Here is an 18,721-nt window from a genome sequence, read left to right as displayed (position 1 = left end):
TACCTATTGGCCAATGATGCACTTGTTTTGCCTAAACCCATTAGCTCGGTATTAAACTCACTCACCTCTTATTATTACCACCCAAAGAGCGGGTGTTTGATGTGATAAAATCTAATTAAATGAAAAAGAAAATGACTTTGCGGGTGAAGGCATGTGAAGATGAGCAATGCATACCTTCTGAGCCTATGTAACAATATATTTGTGTGGTTGGCACAAATTCAGTCTGACACTCAAGCATCAGTAATTCAATACAAACCTTTGACAATCGTAATAAGCAGAAAGGGGCAATTTTTAGAAAGAAAAGTACATTCGTTGCGTTAAGATTTGTGGGTGTTTGGCTGAGACGTGTCCCTTCACCTCTCTGATAACAATTAACAGGGTCTCTTATGTTATCATTAAGACGACTTGAAGGCAAAACCCTAGTGCTGATCCATTAAAGAGAGACACATGACGTACTCTTTTGCTGAGTCTTCCACTTTAATCGCTTAGTCATCGCCTTAATTCGCTAAATCATCCCTCCTAATGCGCTTATTCAGCTTTTTATATTTTCATGCGTCATACACTTCAATCGCTGAGTCATCACCTTAATTTGCTGAGTCACTTCGCTTATTGCGCCAATTCAGCGACTCATTATTTTTTGCTAAGACCCACTTTATTCGCTTAGACATGACCTTAATTCGCTTTAATTCCTCATAATTCCGTTTAATTACTGTTAATTTTCTTTCTTTCCTCTTAAGTCACTTAGTCAACCATCTTAATTCTCTTTGATTACGTTTATTCCCAATAATTACTCTTATTTCGATTTGATTCATCTTTATTCAATGTTATGCCTCTTAGCTCGCGTTGATTCCTCTTTATTCGCTTTATCATCCTTCTTAATTCAATGAATCATCCATCTTATTTCGCGTTGATTACTTTTAATTCTCTTTGATTACTCTTACTCCACCTTAATTTCTTATAATTCGTTATCATTCCTGTCAATTCGCTGTGTCATCGGTACTAATTTGCTTTGTAGCCGTTTTTAATTCGCTTAGTCGCCCACTCAAGCCTAGTCACACTTTGGTCCGCTCTAAGTGCCTCTAACTCCCCTGCACGATTTTGAGTCGACGACACGGTTTTCGCTCACTGACGTTGAAGGTCGGCTGAACGATGAGACATATAGTGTTTTCGACTTAATAAATTCATTGAATGAATAGCGGCGGGGGGGGGGGGGGTGGTGCACCTACCTGAACGAGTTTTATAACAGCTTCCAGGATGTCATCCTGCACCAATGCATGAAGAAAACGAGAAGTGAAGATTCTTGAGTTAGGATAAAAAGCGTTGTAAAAAGTTCTATCATGGGAATTTATTATATAATTCTTTATAAATTGCGATATTTGATATAATTAAGAATTACTCCGCACCCGGAAAAACTGGTTACGCAGTCGTGATACTCAGAAATTTAATACTCCCTTCATTCACAACGAATATCCTCTCTGATCAAGGATTCAGTATATTCTAGAGTATTTATCCTATGCTTATTTGTGCGAATTGATTGTTGCCCAGGTATCCATGCGGCCATGTGGCTGGTCTTGACTCTCCTTCCTATGAATCAAGCAGTGTATATATAAGAAGCAAGTTTCTATAGCATCTTATGAAATTGTTCATTTATGTCAAATAAGTGCCCATGGTTTAACTCAACTTCTTTTTCTGAACAGTAAATCTTGGGAAAAAATATTGGCGAAATCAAGTATTGATTGGGCTGCAGTACATGGTGGAAGCCCTCCCTCACTTTCTGATATCAAACGTTTCTTGTGCAATAAACAAAAATGTGGTACTTACGACAGTTGCAGTGCACAGGTCCAAAGACGTTTTAAGACACTGCGTGAAAGCAATGTTTCCTTTTATTGGTTCATTGGTAAGCACACTCACTAAATATTTGGAAAGATTGGAACAAATATTCTCTGGATTTGAACAAATTCAATTAATGCTATGATGGAAGTCGGATGTTTGGCACGTCATTATAAAAAGTCATAACGTATGGTCGTCTGGAATAATTTTTTTGTGAAATGTATTTTCTCTGAGTACATCATCGGCAGAAAATACTTAACAAAAGTACATGTCTTTGGTTTTTGTTTAAAATTTGAAATCCAGATTTTATTTCACCCTCAATTGCTTTGTAAAATCGAAAATAAAAACATAAATAAAGCGATATGTCTTCGTCCTACACAAAGATCAGCACCAGATTCCCAACAGCAAGAAAAATAACGGCATAGCACAGTCATTATTACAAACCAAGCATCAGATGAACGATAAGCATGCGGTGAAGCTCAGACAAACCAGTTAGATTGCATAACTATAAGGCACAGCAGCACTACACATTACTAGATATATGAATTGATATTCCTCGAAGAAAAATGCTCCTGCTTGGTTGCTGCACCAAAAGCGTTCTTAATATAAAACTAAGCTAGACATTTGGAAAATGTGATCAATTCTTCCTGTGTGTTTTTGGAGAACGCACAGATGGTATTTAAACAGCAGAATATTGCAAACAGACAAAGTATTGCAGAAGCTGCGTAAACATGAAGTTACCCAGCTATCCAATTTTTTTTATTGTCTAACAATCGCAACTTTACTGAAAAATGACTTTGCTCGTTTTATACAGTCAGAACACGTCCCAACTATAAACCTTATTACAACAGGAGGTTTTCTAGATAATTATATACCGAGAGTCTTTTTTACCTTTCCTAGGTTTAGTATGCCAGGCAGCGTTGCAATAAGGCAGTTCGCTAGAAAAAATTAAAAACAAATAAAACGAGTCACTCCAGGAGTGCTGCAATAGACCAATGTTCACAATTAGTTACCCTATTCACCGTAGCTTTAGCTGACGGATTTAGCAAGCAAGTTTCTTCTAGTTAGTATAAAACAATTCGCAGGACCCCCGACACAATACCAAATACAGTTGAGTTTTTTTTTTCGCACTGGGAAAGCAGCTGACACGAATTTCTTGCAGAATACAGTCACCGAGAAAAATGTAGTTTAACTGCGCATAAAGAAACTCTTCGCGACGCAACATTCATTTTGGTATATCGTGAAATTCGTTAAATCGGGGGCCCTTGAAAGACTAAAATACTCACGGATGGCAAATTGTGCGCCATAGATATGGCAGGGCATACACGGAGATCACGCTATCACTCGATCACAAACATACAAGCAGCTGGACAACATTGGGGCCATGTGACCGTGTTTTCATTGAGTGTGTGATCTAAGAACTACGCAGGGCAGCTTCGTATTCATGACGAAGAACGAAGGTGCCTGCATGCAACCATGAATACAAATAATAATTAAAATAGCATAGAATTTTAGTTGAAGAGGCCCGTTTCAGCAGCGAGTGTATGCAAATATAGAGTAAACAGCAAGTATTCAAGCTCGTAGACTGCGAAGGTTTAGGAGTGAGGATTAGGAAAGCTTAGGAGTGAGTGACTGTTGCGTCGCCGTCACCTAGTGTTTTGTGGTTGCATTCCATCGGCTATACCACACGGCTGGCACTGCGATGCTCAGACCATGCAGCACGCGGCTTTGTAAAATGAAAACGGTCTGCCTCAAACAGTGTTGGTTATGCGTTAAAAAAAGTGATATTGTGGGGTTTTACGTGCCAAACCCACGATATGATTCTGAGGCACGCCTTAGTAGGGGACTCCACAATAATTTAGACGACCTGTTTGTCTTCATCATCACCAGCCTATTTTCATGTCCCCTGCAGGACAAAGGCCTCTCCCTACGATCTCCAATTCCCCTGTCTTGCAGTAGCTGATTCTAACTTGCGCCTGCAAATTTCCCAACTTCATCACCTCACCTAGTTTTCTGCCGTCCTCGACTGCGCTTCCCTTCTCTTGGTATCCATTGTGTAACTCTAATAGACCACCGGCTAACAATCCTATGCATTACATGTCTTGCCCAGATCCATTTTTCCCTCTTTGTGTTAACTATAATATCTGCTATCCCCGTTTGGTCTCTGATCCACACCGCTCTCTTCGTGTCTCTTAACGTTAAGACTAACATTTTTCGTTCCATCGCTCTTTGTGTGGTTCTTAACTTGTTCTCGAGCTTCTTTGTTAACCTTCAAGTTTCTGCCCCATATGTTAGCGCCGGTAGAATGCAAAGATTGTACACTTTTCTTTTCAACTACAGTGGTAAGCTTCAGTCAGGATTTGGCGATGCCTGCCATATGCACTCCAACTCAATTTTATTTTTGTGTAAATTTTCTTCTCATGATCAACGTACCCTGTGAGTAATTGACCCGGATGAAAACGTACTCCTTGACAGACTTTGGAGGCTAAATGGCGATCCCGAATTCTTGTTCCTTTCCCAGGCTGTTTAACATTATCTTTGTCTTCTGCATATTAATCTTCAACCCTACTCTTACACTTTCGTGGTTAAGGTCCTCAATCATTTGCTGTAGTTCGTCTCCACTGTTGCTTAATAGGACAATGTCATCCGCAAACCGGATGTTGCTGAGATATTCGCCGTTGATCCTCACTCTGAAGCCTTACCAGTCTAAAAGGTTAAATACTTCTTATAAGCATGCATGAAGTGAATTGCATTGAAAAGATTTTGTCTCCTTGCCTAACCCCTTTCTTTAGGGCTCTTCAGCGTGCGCCTAAATCGGAGCACACGCGTGTTTTCGCACCATACCCACTAATCAACAATGCCGGGTGGTTATGCGTTTTCGGAAGCAAAATGTGCATCAATTTTGATGGAAATTTTTGTAGGCAAGGTTTTTATTGTGACTTAGGGTCTTCGCTGCAATTTCCCCAGAACTTAGTAGAAAGTGGAAGTAGCGTAAACCTTGCTCTATTGTTTCGTCGTTTTAGAGTATCAGGCTTTCTAGATATGTGTCGCGCAATCAAAAGCTAACAATAATTCCAACATATTATAACAAAGCTTTGGTAATGTGGTACCTGACTATATCATTGTTTTCTACGGCTGTTGTTGAGACAACGCAGAATAATATTTGGCTCGCATGAAAATCATATCACAAGTCTCCACGTGTGTTAAACGCCGCTGGTACAGATACAAGCAAAAATATCCTTCAATAATTATAGCACTGATAGATAGTTCTCCACTGTGCGCTGCTGCCGAGCTCTGGGAGAATCAAAACGTGAAAGCTGTACGACGGTTGAGCATCTCACATGTGCTGGTCGCCATTGCAACGGACATCAGGAGCACCACCAGAACGAAACAGAAGTGAGCCATGGTAGATGTGTGTGTGTGTGGAAGGGCTGAAGCCTCTTCGTGCCACTACAGACTACTGTTGGTATCTTGTAGAGAGGGTACACCACCTATTTATGCTACATTAGGAATGGTAGTCCCTTCCTGTTTTCGGCCTATGCCACGTGTGGTGAGGCTCAAACGCAAACGGGCGTGACTTTGCAGTGTGTGTCTTGTGGCAGCAATGAAAAACATATGTCATTCATCCTGTTTTGTTCCACACTGTCGAATTTAAATTATATGTATCTGCAGTAGTTTCACGCGAGAGGCGACGGAAATTGCGATTTGTTGGTTTTGTCATAAAAGGCTGAACGACCGTAGAAATCTCTCTGAGCAAAGCGCGTGGTATTATAAGTAGGAAATGATATATACCTCACTACTCCGAACTACAATTGTTGCCTGATATGAACCGCATCACTGTGTTTAACTTACGCCCACTTGGGAGAGATTTACTGCTTTTCGCTTTTTTTTAGACCGTCAAGCGCACTAAAGGGCGAAATTAAGTGTCGGTGCGCGCTTTCTATGTTTGCCCGTTTCCGCAATTATCCGTACGCATACATTATTTCTAGCGACCTGTAGCGCTTCTCTGAAAGGAACAGTGCCGCTTTCGTTGAAGCATTGTAGTTCTAGTGAAACCCACCATACGAGCCTTTTCAAATAACCATTTATTCACTCACTAAGTTAGTTGGAGTGGAAAAAACTGCACCTGTCTCACATTTATTTTGTTCCTTTTATTGCGGTAACAATACGTTTGATACGCAATTTCAATAGATTTCAAATAAAAAGCGTTCAAAACACAGAACAGTATTAATCGGCTTTGCTGTGTGATGCGCATGTTACCAACGGTCGCTATTACTATGCCGGTTTCAGGCAACATCAAGTCACCCTCATGTAAAGTAAAAACACACCAGTAATGCAGCTTCCACTGAGTGCAGATCTCAAAACATGGCATTACATTATAATAAAATAATGTGTATTTTAATGATCAGACCACGTGTACTAGCTACCAGAAAATCAGCTGTGTATGATAAGGACTCCATACTATAGATATAAGTAGGGCTAGCTGAAAACAATCTGAATCGCTTCAATAAATGTTCACATAGAAATAAATGGGTCAAAACAATGAGCACAATAATACTTCATTTTCAAAGAAGGAAGTTAAGAAAGACGCAGCACAGCTCTTCATTTGGAGAGAACGAGGGTTAGAAGAGAAGAAACAGTTGAGCCTGACAGCAAAAGCGAACAAAGTATACGTCGCTGCTCTTATACCACCGCATATTGCTAACTGTTTGCAATATGCGCAACGAAGGGGTGCCTTTCGAAGGTAAATAAACTATGTCAAGATACTCCAATATAGGCGCCTATTACCTAATCCTGGACGCTTGTAGAATAAAATAGTGAGTATTCGGCAGACACATAATCATTGTGTGCGACACCTAAAGAGAAGAGAATTGTTTTCTTACAAGCGAAGAAATTCAATCATCAGCGAAATGAGGACTTTTACTAACACTCGTAAGCACTTGAATATTTTGAACTAAACTGAAAGGAAAGCAAAATGAATAACTGTGTGATCAGAGCAAGTGCAAGTGTGGGCGTTGTCATCAGACAGCGAGCTTCAAAAACATTGCGCGGAAGTGGGGAGAAAACCTTAAGCTATACAGAACGTCTTCCTTCTGAATGATTTTTTTCGGAGTACTAGCACTTTGGCCACATTGAATACTGCAACAACTTCTATGACGCGTGCGCTCACAGGTACACGGTAACAGTAACAGCTGCTCTCATTCAATTTATTTCTAACATCAGCTGATTTAGACAGAACACTACTACATTTATTGAACTCAATCCACTGAATTTTAACTAAGTTTAACTCTTCTGGGACAAAAGGTATTCTACATAAATTTTATTTGACCCTCATTACCAGGAATTAGGGACATTTCGTACAGTTTCCTTTTTTCGCCACCACGTGGAGTATCGACCTTAAAGAATTCGAAATTCCTGCTTTAACGTATGCTATGACGCACAACTAAAGAAAGTGCAATAAAAAGAAACACACCCTGAAGCTGTCGCTTCACATCGGTGCTTAGAAACGAGCGCGCTTGTGTATCAGCGTTATCTCGAAGACGGCCAGATACTTGCGCTACTGACAATAAATCGACGGTTTTGCTAGACACCTGGCCAGAAAGCTCGTCCGCATTCTGGAGAGATGTCTGACCGAGATAACGGCTCCCGCGAAGCTTCCGTTGAACATATATTTTTTTCCTTGAGCAGACTTTTTATTTGTGCACCACTGTGGCCACGGTCTTGCGTATACGTCAGGGTTCTGCTTCATGTGTTTCCTATAGAACTGGCGTGATCCATTGTTTAAGAGGAAACTTTAGCTCGGGCCTCTCTTCAATTCCGGATACTCAAATAATGTAAAATGCAGGAATGCTTTTATGAGAAAACCGCTGAACCGATTTGAATGAAATGTGTTGCATTTAAGAGAGAAAGTTAAATTGCGGAGACTGCAGCAAATGGAATTTTCGTTTAGATAGTGTAATGTTTTCAAAGAATTGCAGGATGTTCGTAAATTTGCAAAAAATAGAACCCTGAAGTTTGCAAATCCGCAACTCAGCAATTAAAAACAAATATGGCATTATATGGCAGGTCTTCTCAGGAACTATTTAATAAATTTTTTTGTCTGTCTGTCTGTCTGTCTGTCTGTCTGTCTGTCTGTCTGTCTGTCTGTCTGTCTGTCTGTCTGTCTGTCTGTCTGTCTGTCTGTCTGTCTGTCTGTCTGTCTGTCTGTCTGTCTGTCTGTCTGTCTGTCTGTCTGTCTGTCTGTCTGTCTGTCTGTCTGTCTGTCTGTCTGTCTGTCTGTCTGTCTGTCTGTCTGTCTGTCTGTCTGTCTGTCTGTCTGTCTGTCTGTCTGTCTGTCTGTCTGTCTGTCTGTCTGTCTGTCTGTCTGTCTGTCTGTCTGTCTGTCTGTCTGTCTGTCTGTCTGTCTGTCTGTCTGTCTGTCTGTCTGTCTGTCTGTCTGTCTGTCTGTCTGTCTGTCTGTCTGTCTGTCTGTCTGTCTGTCTGTCTGTCTGTCTGTCTGTCTGTCTGTCTGTCTGTCTGTCTGTCTGTCTGTCTGTCTGTCTGTCTGTCTGTCTGTCTGTCTGTCTGTCTGTCTGTCTGTCTGTCTGTCTGTCTGTCTGTCTGTCTGTCTGTCTGTCTGTCTGTCTGTCTGTCTGTCTGTCTGTCTGTCTGTCTGTCTGTCTGTCTGTCTGTCTGTCTGTCTGTCTGTCTGTCTGTCTGTCTGTCTGTCTGTCTGTCTGTCTGTCTGTCTGTCTGTCTGTCTGTCTGTCTGTCTGTCTGTCTGTCTGTCTGTCTGTCTGTCTGTCTGTCTGTCTGTCTGTCTGTCTGTCTGTCTGTCTGTCTGTCTGTCTGTCTGTCTGTCTGTCTGTCTGTCTGTCTGTCTGTCTGTCTGTCTGTCTGTCTGTCTGTCTGTCTGTCTGTCTGTCTGTCTGTCTGTCTGTCTGTCTGTCTGTCTGTCTGTCTGTCTGTCTGTCTGTCTGTCTGTCTGTCTGTCTGTCTGTCTGTCTGTCTGTCTGTCTGTCTGTCTGTCTGTCTGTCTGTCTGTCTGTCTGTCTGTCTGTCTGTCTGTCTGTCTGTCTGTCTGTCTGTCTGTCTGTCTGTCTGTCTGTCTGTCTGTCTGTCTGTCTGTCTGTCTGTCTGTCTGTCTGTCTGTCTGTCTGTCTGTCTGTCTGTCTGTCTGTCTGTCTGTCTGTGAACTGCACCCGTTGGAGCATCAAAAGCGAGCAATTTTTTTGCTATACCTTAAAACTTACGTGAATTTGTTGTAATGTTTGGAAGGGTTTTGCAAATGCAACATTCACAACATAGTGGTATATTCCAGGAGGGTGTACGATATATGATTGCTATGCGCTTTGGATGTATTATTAGGTGCAGTTTACAGAATTCCGATATCATGTTTAGCTGCTGAGGTACATAGCTCTATACGTCAAGTTTTCTTTTTAGAAATTTGGCAATTCTTTATATTTTAACGTAAAAAAAGTAGACAGCTTATAATAAAACATCCCTTTCTGCAATCACTACACTTTAACTTTTTTTTCTAAATTCAACATAACTCATCAGGTTTGGTGCATTGGTTGCTCTGACAAACTATTGCCGATTTCCCATGTATTTTCATAGGAGCCCCCAAGCTCAATCTCCGCCCTAAGTTCGAGCTTGAACAATTTGTTGGCAAGATACGTTTGTAAACGTGTTATCGTGGGCTAATGCGCTAGAGCTCCGGCGTACTGAGCTCAACGGCAGAGGATATGTTTGTAAAGCGTCTTGGGAAGGAATACGAGAAAAGAAAGGGAGAAGGCTGGTATGTTATTCAGAAGCGTGTCTGGTTGGCTAAAAATTACTAAATGCTTTGGTCGTCATACCACCTTACGTTCCATCAGCATAATTTCTATTTCATTCCGCTAGTAGTGTGCTATTATTGGCAATCAATCGAGATTAGAACACCGGCGTCATGGCATTGTATTCTGTCGCAATTATTAATCGCCATCACTTCAGAATCATCTCATCGTCGTCATGCCGCCGTCCTTATATGCCTTCGTCGTTCTATCGACATCATTCCAACCTCGTAATTACATCGTCGTCACTGCATGCACCATCGGCCTGCGGTCCTTGTTCTACCATCATGAGGTAACATTGGCGAGCGATGGTCATAATAAAGCGGGTCAATCAGGGAGACAGTGTATGGCCGCATATAGCCGAATCACTTGAAACATCAGGAGAAACACTATGGATTCTAAATAAAGGTGACTTAGCTAACACGGTGTGTCGCTTCTTGTTCGCTAGATTGAGTAAATGTTAATCCGCATTAACTTGGATAGTCATCTTAACATTGGTTATGCCGAAATTCTTTCGTCTTCGCGACACTAACGAACTCTTGTCCACATTGTTCCCAGCCTATTAACACCTCGAATTCCTAGAGGTGATCGTGCTCAGGCACGTGACGGACGACCCGAAGTTTGATGGAGGTAGCGGTATGATTTCGACAGCGGCGCCGCCTATCGACAAGGGGAAACACATTTGGATGGGTGGGAATAGAGGCGAAAGGCACACTTTAAGAGTTGCTAGACATCACAGATTCGAATCAACCTGACAAAGAGTTATAAATATATATGTATTGCAGTCGCGCTAAAGAAATTGAAAACTATTTGGTTGGTCCGAGACTCGCATCAAAAACATTCATTAGACTGTCTCTTAACGGGAATCAATAAGATGAGTTTCGATAGAGCTCGTTACATTTTCCAAGAGCGGAAGACGTGCCTAGAGCACGGTGTAAGATATATACTCTTTAGGTGGGGACACTTCTCGGCTTGCTTGCTAGACGCGATCGACCAGATAAAGTAGCAAGGGCGCGCGTCTATTGGGGCGGTTACCGGATACCTATCGGTGGAACGACGCAACTTCAGTTAGAACGCAGGCGAGAGCGTGCGCCGACAAGGAACGCGCGCATGCCCTCTCCCCTGTGACCTACTTTCGTGCGTCACTCAATCATTTCGTATTTCCCCGCGAACCGCCGGTTGCTATAACAACGGGAGATTAAACCAATTAAAAGCTTTCTGTGTTGAAGTTGCGTCGTACTGCCGATAGGTATCCGCTGCCGTCACCGGACCGATCGGCGCGCGCCTTTGCTACTTTATCTGGTAGATCGAGTCTGGCGAGTGTCCTCACCTAAAGAGTATATATTTACACCGTCGCCTAGAGGTAGACTCGACTGCAATATTTTGTTGCTGCACAAAATTATCTAGATTTTAGGCGTGATCATTTTAACGGAAATACAAAAATTAATTAAGTTTTCCATAAGCACATTGAGTACCTCGATAAAATTGTAGCAAATAAATTCTGAAAAGTTCATTTGCAACTTTTCTGTGTCTTTGCATTTGCAACTACTGGTTTCCATTAATTTTCTTCGTTATATTTTCAAGCGAGTTGAATATTCTCCTGTAGGTTATTTGACAAATAGCCGAACTAATTAAACTAAGACTTTCAAGTGTATATTGTTCTTAGACAAATGCTTTAAGTCTACGCGGATGCTGCAAAGTTTCTCAAACTTGCGGACGGGAATGTGAAAAAAACAAATCAGAAATACAGAGCACTTTATTGCCTTAGTAAATTTTTATTTTGAATACTTTTTCCACTCGTTGACCCTCGTGTTTGCAGCCTTGTATATGTTTTTGTATCACTAGGTGCGTTGTCTCCGAATTTATGTGAATAGCATGCAGATCATACTTTAATCTGGCGGAGAAAAAAAAACAAGGAAAGCCTACGTCGTAGATGCACTGTAGTGAAACACAATTAGGCAGAGTCTAAATTTGCATATATTTCTTAACAAGGATGCTTAAATTGTCGATTGAAAAATTGACATCATTATAATGAAGCCGAATAAAGCAATAAAAATGTCATGTTCCGTGTGAAAATATGATGAGCGTTAGCCTTTTGGGTCAGCAATTTCTGTTTAATGAAAAAAAGCTTCTAGTGGCCGTGTATTATCGTATACCTGAAAGCCAGTAACCAGCTTATCTAAATTTACATTTGCGCCACCATTATTGGCTTGAGTTTCATCACAGTAGGTACATCCGAATGACTATATGAGATTCAAAAGTGAGATTAAATGGCGGGCCGCGGCGTGTACTGTAGTGTTCACCTATGCCTTCGCTATGGTACGTTTGCGCAAACTTTAAAGCACGAGCATGGTGATCAACCGATGTGCTTTTCTACAACTTCATCCCTAAACGTTAGCCGGGGTTCTGCCACTCCCGCTGGTTGTTGCCAGCCTGATCCCTCCCTATTTTCCTAACTGTCGATTGTATGGTTTGTTTTCATACGAAATATTCACATTATAATCTGTGCGTGTTCGGCTAGTAATGAAATGTTTATTTCTCTCTCCGTTAAATTATAAGGTAACCAGCAAGAAGGGATGCAGTGCAAAAACCTGCTTTGATGCAGCTTGAAGACCGCCCGGCAGCCGTTGATCACATGACAGTATCTTCACAATAATCGAGAACTCGAGCTAACTTCGTATAGGCTAAATGGCTAATTGGTTGAACACAACCGGGCCGGCCAAAGTATGGCACTTTCGGGCTCGGGCCAGGCCCGGACCTGAAAAACCGGCCCGTGCAGTGCTCTACTTCCGGTAGTCTGATCAGCAGATTCCCATACTGTCACGTAGTAGTGATCGGGAAGTAAACAGTCGTAAAACTGTGTATGACGAAACAGATTCTTCATTGGGCGAACATGTGCCCACCAAAGCACGCTACCCTCGAAGCACAACGAAAGCGGCGGACACAGTCGGTGAAATCTGATCAGTGGCGAAACGCGTCGGCTTTTATACATGAGTCATCGAAGGCCCCAGAATAATCCCTGGTACCCGCATGTTTCCAGAAAATTGTAGATAATTCGCGTCGTTCATACAATCAGATTACACGAGCGTCGGTGACAAGAGACATGGGATAGAAGCATCGATAACGTTCGAGAAACTTCCGATACATGCAGGAGCGTCCTGTGCCTAGCGATAACATTTAACATTTGTTAGCCGGTGAAAAGCGGTCACCGGTGAAAGATAAAGATGTATACGTGTATACCCTCCCCTTAAAAACAAGAAAGCAAAAACAAAACCGCGCGTAGAGAGAGAGAGAGAGAGAAAAACAATAACAAAGTAACAAAGTACCGAAGTTCGTCAGCGGGCGTAGAAAGGCTTAAGACGCACCACGTGGATGACTTCAGGTCGTGCCCGGCGCCGCTGTGATTGCGAAATGCCGTCTGGCACGACCTCATAGTCCAGTCCGCCAATACATCGGATGATCTTATATGGTCCGAAATAGCGACGTAACAGTTTCTCGCTAAGCCCTCGTCGATGTATCGCAGTCCAGACCCAAACACGGTCGCCGGGCTGGTACTCGACGTAGCGTCGTTAAAGATTATAGTATCGGCTGTCGGTCCTCTGCAGGTTCTTGATGCGCAGGCGGGCGAGCTGTCGACCGCCTTCGGCACGTTGCAAATACCTGGCAACGTGGAGATTTTCGTCGTCGGTGACGTCTGGTAGCATGACATCAAGCGTCGTTGCCGGGTTCCTTCCGTAGACCAGGTTGAACGACGCCACGTGCGTCGTTTCTTGCATGGCCGTCTTGTATGCGAAGGTCACGTGCGGAAGGATGGCATCCCACGTCTTGTGTTCCACGTGGACGTACATTGCCAGCGTGTCGGCGATGGTCTTATTTAGGCGCTCGGTGAGGCGATTCGTCTGCAGGTGGTAGGCGGTGGTCCGGCGAGGGCTTGTGTGGCTGTATCGCAGGATGGCTTGAGTTACTTCTGCCGCAAAGGCCGTACCTCTGTCGGTGATGAGGACCTCTGCGGCACCGTGACGCAGGAGGGTGTTCTCAACGAAGAATCGGGCTACCTCGTCGGCACTGCCTTTAGGCAAGGCTTTTGTTTCGGCGTAGCGGGTGAGGTAGTCCGTAGCTACGAGGATCCTTTTATTGCCGACGTCGATGTCGGAAAAGGCCCCAGTAAGTCCTTGCCGATCAGCTGGAACTGTCGGCGAAGTGGCTCAATCTGCTGTAGAAGTCCGGCTGGCCTAGTCGGCGGTGTTTTGCGTCGCTGACAGTCTCAGCATGTCCTTACGTAATGGGCAACGTCGGCAGCGAGGCGAGGCTAGTAGTATTTCTCTTGTATCCTCGCGAGCGTGGGGGAAAAACCGAGGTGTTCAGCCGTTGGGTCGTCATGGAGAGCTTGCAGAACCTCTGGACGCAATGCTGAGGGTACAACGAGGAGGTAGTTTGCCCGAAGAGCGGAGAAGTTCGTCTTTAAGAGAATGTCATCTTGCACGAAAAACGACGCCTATTCTCGCCTGAACACCTTGGCGAAAATGACGGTCTTGCCTTCCAGGTAGTCTACACGGCTCTTAGTTCCGGATCAGCTGGCTGTTGTTGGGTCCCTAGAAAGTGTCGTCATCCTGATCGTCCTGTGGCGGCGGTTCGACGGGGGCGCGAGACAAGCAGTCGGCGTCAGAGTGCTTTCGCCGGGACTTGTAAACGACGGTGATGTCGAATGCTTGAAGTGTCAGACTCCATCGTGCGAGGCGACCTGAAGGATCCTTCAAGTTAGCTAGCCAACACAAGGCGTGGTGCTCGCTCACAACTTTGAAGGGCCCGCCATAGAGGTAGGGGCGAAACTTTGATGTAGCCCAGATGATGGCGAGGCACTCCTTTTCGGTTGTAGAATAATTTGTTTCCGCCTTCGACAGCGACCGGCTAGCGTAACTTACAACCCCTTCTATTCCGTCAGTCCTCTGCACAAGCACGGCGCTGAGTCCTACACTGGTTGCGTCGGTGTGCACTTCGGTATCGGCGTTTTCGTCGAAATGTGCAAGTATTGGCGGCGATTGCAGGCGTCGCTTCAGTTCTTCAAATGCTTCGACTTGCGGCGTCTCCCACTTGACCTCGGCGTCGGCCTTGGTGAGGTACGTCAGTGGCTCAGCGATCCGTGAATAGTCCTTGACGAAGCGCCTGTAATAGGCGCGCAGCCCAAGAAATCGACGGAGTGCCTTCATGTCGGCGGGCGGAGGAAAGTCAGCAATGGCCGCAGTTTTCGGTAGGTCAGGGCACACTCCAGACTGGTTCATGACGTGGCCCAAAAACAAGAGCTCCTCGTATGCGAAGCGGCACTTTTCTGACTTTAACGTGAGCCCGGAGGTCTTGGTTACTTGAAGAACTGTTTGAAGGCGCCGGAGGTGTTCCTCGAAGCTTAAGGCAAACAACAACGTCGTCCAAATAGACGAGGTCAGTCTGCCACTTCAAGCCTGCCAGTACATTATTCATGACGCGTTGGAAAGTCGCAGGTGCCGAGCAAAGACCAAACGGCATGACCTTGAACTCGAACAGTCCGTCTGGCGTTATAAAGGCAGTCTTCCCCCGGTCCCTCTTGTCGACTTCGACTTACCAGTAGCCGGTTTTGAGGTCCATGGACGAAAAATATTTTGCGTTGTAGAGTCGATCCAAGGCGTCTTCAATACGTGGGAGAGGGTATACGTCCTTCGTGATTTTATTGAGGCGACGATAATCGACGCAGAAACGTAGCGTTCCATACTCCTTCTTTACTAACACCACGCGGGACGCCCATGGACTCTTGGACGGCTGGATGATGTCGTCGCGTAGCATTTGGTCGACTTGTTGCCTTATGGCCTCGCGTTCGCGCACCGAAACTCGGTACGGGCTCTGACGGAGTGGGCGGACGTATTCGTCGGTTATACAGATTTACGCTGTGCGGCTCGTGATGCAGGCTTGGGTCAGGCGGAGAGTGTTCCGCTCTCGTAAACCCGCGTGTAGATGTGCCACGCGCCGAATGAGACGGGTGGCCTGTTGGGTTTGTCTCCGTAGAGTTTGGGTGGTGTCGCCGTGCGCGCCGTGAGAGTGAAGGACGAGGCCCAGGATGCGAATCTTACAGACTTGGGGAATGGGATGGTTCCCTAGAATGAGTGAGATGGGCCGGCTGATGGGGTCGTGCGGCAGTAGATGTGATGACTTCAATTTCCCGTTTTATGTTTAGGCTACTGACACTGCACAAAGTATATTTTTTCTCATAATACGGAATACAGGCCGCAGAGTGCGGCTCATAAACACATCGGGATAATGAGGTGTAATTTGTGGATACATTTCTCGCTATGGGTAATATAGGAGCCCCTTTCTCGCAAATATGTCCTGGTTGAGAGTGCGTGTGGTGAACGTGGACTGATTGTCCGCGCTTTCCGTGCAGCTACCGAAGTGACTGTAACAGCCTTTCGCTGTTTAAAGGTTTAAGCCTTACGATGCCAAGCGCTTGAAGTATACACAAACAACGCGCTTGTCTGCAACCAGACAGGTCGCAAGCATCATGCGAAGGGAGGGATTACCCTTCTACGGATTAGTCGCGTCCTTGAGCAAAAAAGAAAAACCGGGGAGCGACAAGTCATTTTTAATGACGGGCTGTCGCTCTTATCGTTATCACAAATGACGACTTGCGCCAACGTACCGCACTTTGTCGGGAAGCTGTTATGGTTCATTCTTTATAAAGGGTATTTATTTTTTCTCGCAACGTAACTTACGCCCTCTGGGCAGATTTTAAAACATAAAGGTCATGTGTCAGGCGGTGGTACCTAGGTGACATGAACGCCCGAGAAAGATGGACTTGTACAGTCACTTTCTTTTGGAAGCGCTGATAACGTTGCAATTTAAACCACAATAGAACTTTATACATGGTATTTTTCCTGACAGCTTACCAGAAGTCTAATCAGTCCTCATATTGTCACGTACGAGTTTGTACCGCTGTGGACTAAATGACGTTGGTTGGGGAAGAAGAGGCTGAAGTGTCTCGGAGCTCGGTAGGTGGTGTCACCCTGGCCACAGAGCTACAACCCTCTGTATATATTGTAAATACATATATTTTCTCCCAGTAACATTTTGGTGGAGGTGCCGGGTAATCTCGCCACAAGCCGGCCCTGGATCTTCGCAGCGGGCGTCACATCGGTTCCGCTGTTATGGCTACTGACGCTGCCTCCGACGCTGACACTGCCTCCGCCGCCCAGACACCGGCGGAAGTGGTACTAACCCAGCTACGTCACCCGGGAATCTTCACTGGCACTGGCAAGGTCGACGTCGAAGACTGGCTGACGTCGTATGAGCGCGTCGGTAAGCACAACAAGTGGAATGCCACACATTTGCTGGCCAACCTGATCCTTTACTTGGGAGGAACCGCGAAGGTATGGTTCGAGACGCATGAAACCGAAATTACAAGCTGGGACTCCTGCAAGGAAAAGCTACACGATCTTTTCGGAAGGCCTGTGGGACGTCAAATGGAGGCCAAGCAAGAGCTAGCGTCTCGTATCCAGACACCAACCGAATCGTACGTCGCGTATATTCAAGACGTTCTGGCTCTCTGGCGTAAAGCGTACGCGGACATGCTAGAGGCCGATAGGTTTGGACACATCTTGAAGGGCATCGCGGACGATGTGTTCAACCTCCTGCTTTGCAGGAACTGCTCAACGGTTGAATCCATCATGAAGGAATGCCGGAATTTTAAGCAGGCGAAGAGCAAACGCATCGTACAACGCTTCGACCGACTTCCCAATACGGCTGCCACTTCCTCCTGCAACGACCCTCCGGTATCACATCCGCCTGCCACGCCAAGCTTGACACAGGTCATCCGCCGCGAACTTGAGGCTATGGCTCCAAGTTCTCACTGTCCCCATACGCACGACAATATGACCATCTCGCTCATTCAAGCTATTGTCCGACAAGAAATTGCCAACATGGACATCCAGTCTGCCGTCCGCCCACGTCCCACCCCTACCACTCCTGTCATTGCCTCTGCTGCACCTCGCCAGTCGTTCCCGAGTCGATATCGGAACCCATCTGAGTGGCGAACACCGGATGACAGGCCGATTTGCTTTGCTTGCTCCCGGGTCGGTCACATCTCCCGCCACTGCCGTAGTAGCCGCTGGTACTCCTCGCCTCGACCATACGCTGATCGCCGCTTCGACCGAGACCCTCGGTCTCTGTCGCCCCTTTCTGAACCATACCATGCCGGCCTTCCCTCTCGGGGAAACACCACTAGCCGCTCGCCCTCGCCGCAACGCCGTCAGTCCCGCTCGCCTACACCTCGACGTCCCTCGTCCCCGTCGTACGCGGGCCGCTTCTCGGGAAACTAAGCAATCCAGCCCCCGGTGGTGAGGCTGCGTTGACGCCTCGGACTGCAGAACCTCTGCTGACCCCTGCTGCTCGACCGAACCTTGTCGAAATTTTTGTTGATGATGTACCCGTTCAAGCCCTCATCGATACTGGCGCTCAGGTGTCGGTTATGCGATTAGATCTTCGTAGCCGTCTCCGTAAAGTCCTGACACCTGCCGAGTCGCCTGCCGTCCGAGTGGCTAATTAATGGCAGTACAACAGCCGTGATGGGAATGTGCGCGGCCCGTGTTACCATTGCCGGTCGTCCTGTGTTAGTCATGTTCACTGTACTGGCCGAGTGTCCCCACGAAGTGATTCTTGGAATCGACTTCCTGACTGCTCATTCAGCACTTATTGACTGTGCAACCGACACCCTTCGCCTTGAACTGCCCCATTACTTTGCCGACCCGACTGAAGACCACAAGTTCCGACTTCGTTCGGCTTAATTTGTTCGCCTGCAACCTGATGCTGCGACCTACGTCCTCATGTCGCCTTCTCCTCCACTTCGAGATGGTCCTTACGTGGTGTCCCCACTTTGCGACGTTCTCCTGACACGTCAAATTGCACTACCTAGCTCCATTGTCACTCTTGTTAACAATAGAACGTGGCTTCCCCTTTTGAACTTTGGTTCGTGTCTGCAAGTGCTTCCTGAGGGTCTATCTCTGGCTTTGCTGTCCCCTTTGGAAGAGTGTGGAGTAGCTGCTCTTACGCCCGAACCACGA

The 18,721-nt window shown here is 45.6% G+C and overlaps 1 protein-coding gene across 1 annotated transcript in view; it reads right to left on the bottom strand.

Moving 5' to 3' along the window:
- The window catches only part of LOC119454433 (uncharacterized), a 28,456-nt gene extending 23,164 nt beyond the window's left edge, over positions 1 to 5,292 (bottom strand). Inside the window, exons 1-4 of the mRNA XM_037716368.2 lie at positions 5,172 to 5,292; positions 2,722 to 2,768; positions 1,822 to 1,860; positions 1,227 to 1,262 (exon numbers count right to left, since the gene is read on the bottom strand). Of these exons, the coding sequence (XP_037572296.1) occupies positions 1,227 to 1,262; positions 1,822 to 1,860; positions 2,722 to 2,768; positions 5,172 to 5,235 (186 nt within the window). The 5' untranslated portion in view covers positions 5,236 to 5,292. The remainder of the gene's footprint in view (positions 1 to 1,226; positions 1,263 to 1,821; positions 1,861 to 2,721; positions 2,769 to 5,171) is intronic.
- Positions 5,293 to 18,721: the final 13,429 nt, after the last annotated feature.

This window comes from Dermacentor silvarum, chromosome 5 (genome assembly GCF_013339745.2).
Source record: "Dermacentor silvarum isolate Dsil-2018 chromosome 5, BIME_Dsil_1.4, whole genome shotgun sequence".
Classification (NCBI taxonomy): Eukaryota; Metazoa; Arthropoda; class Arachnida; order Ixodida; family Ixodidae; genus Dermacentor; species Dermacentor silvarum.
Note: the sequence above shows the minus strand (reverse complement) of the source record. Positions and strands in the feature narration are given on the sequence as shown.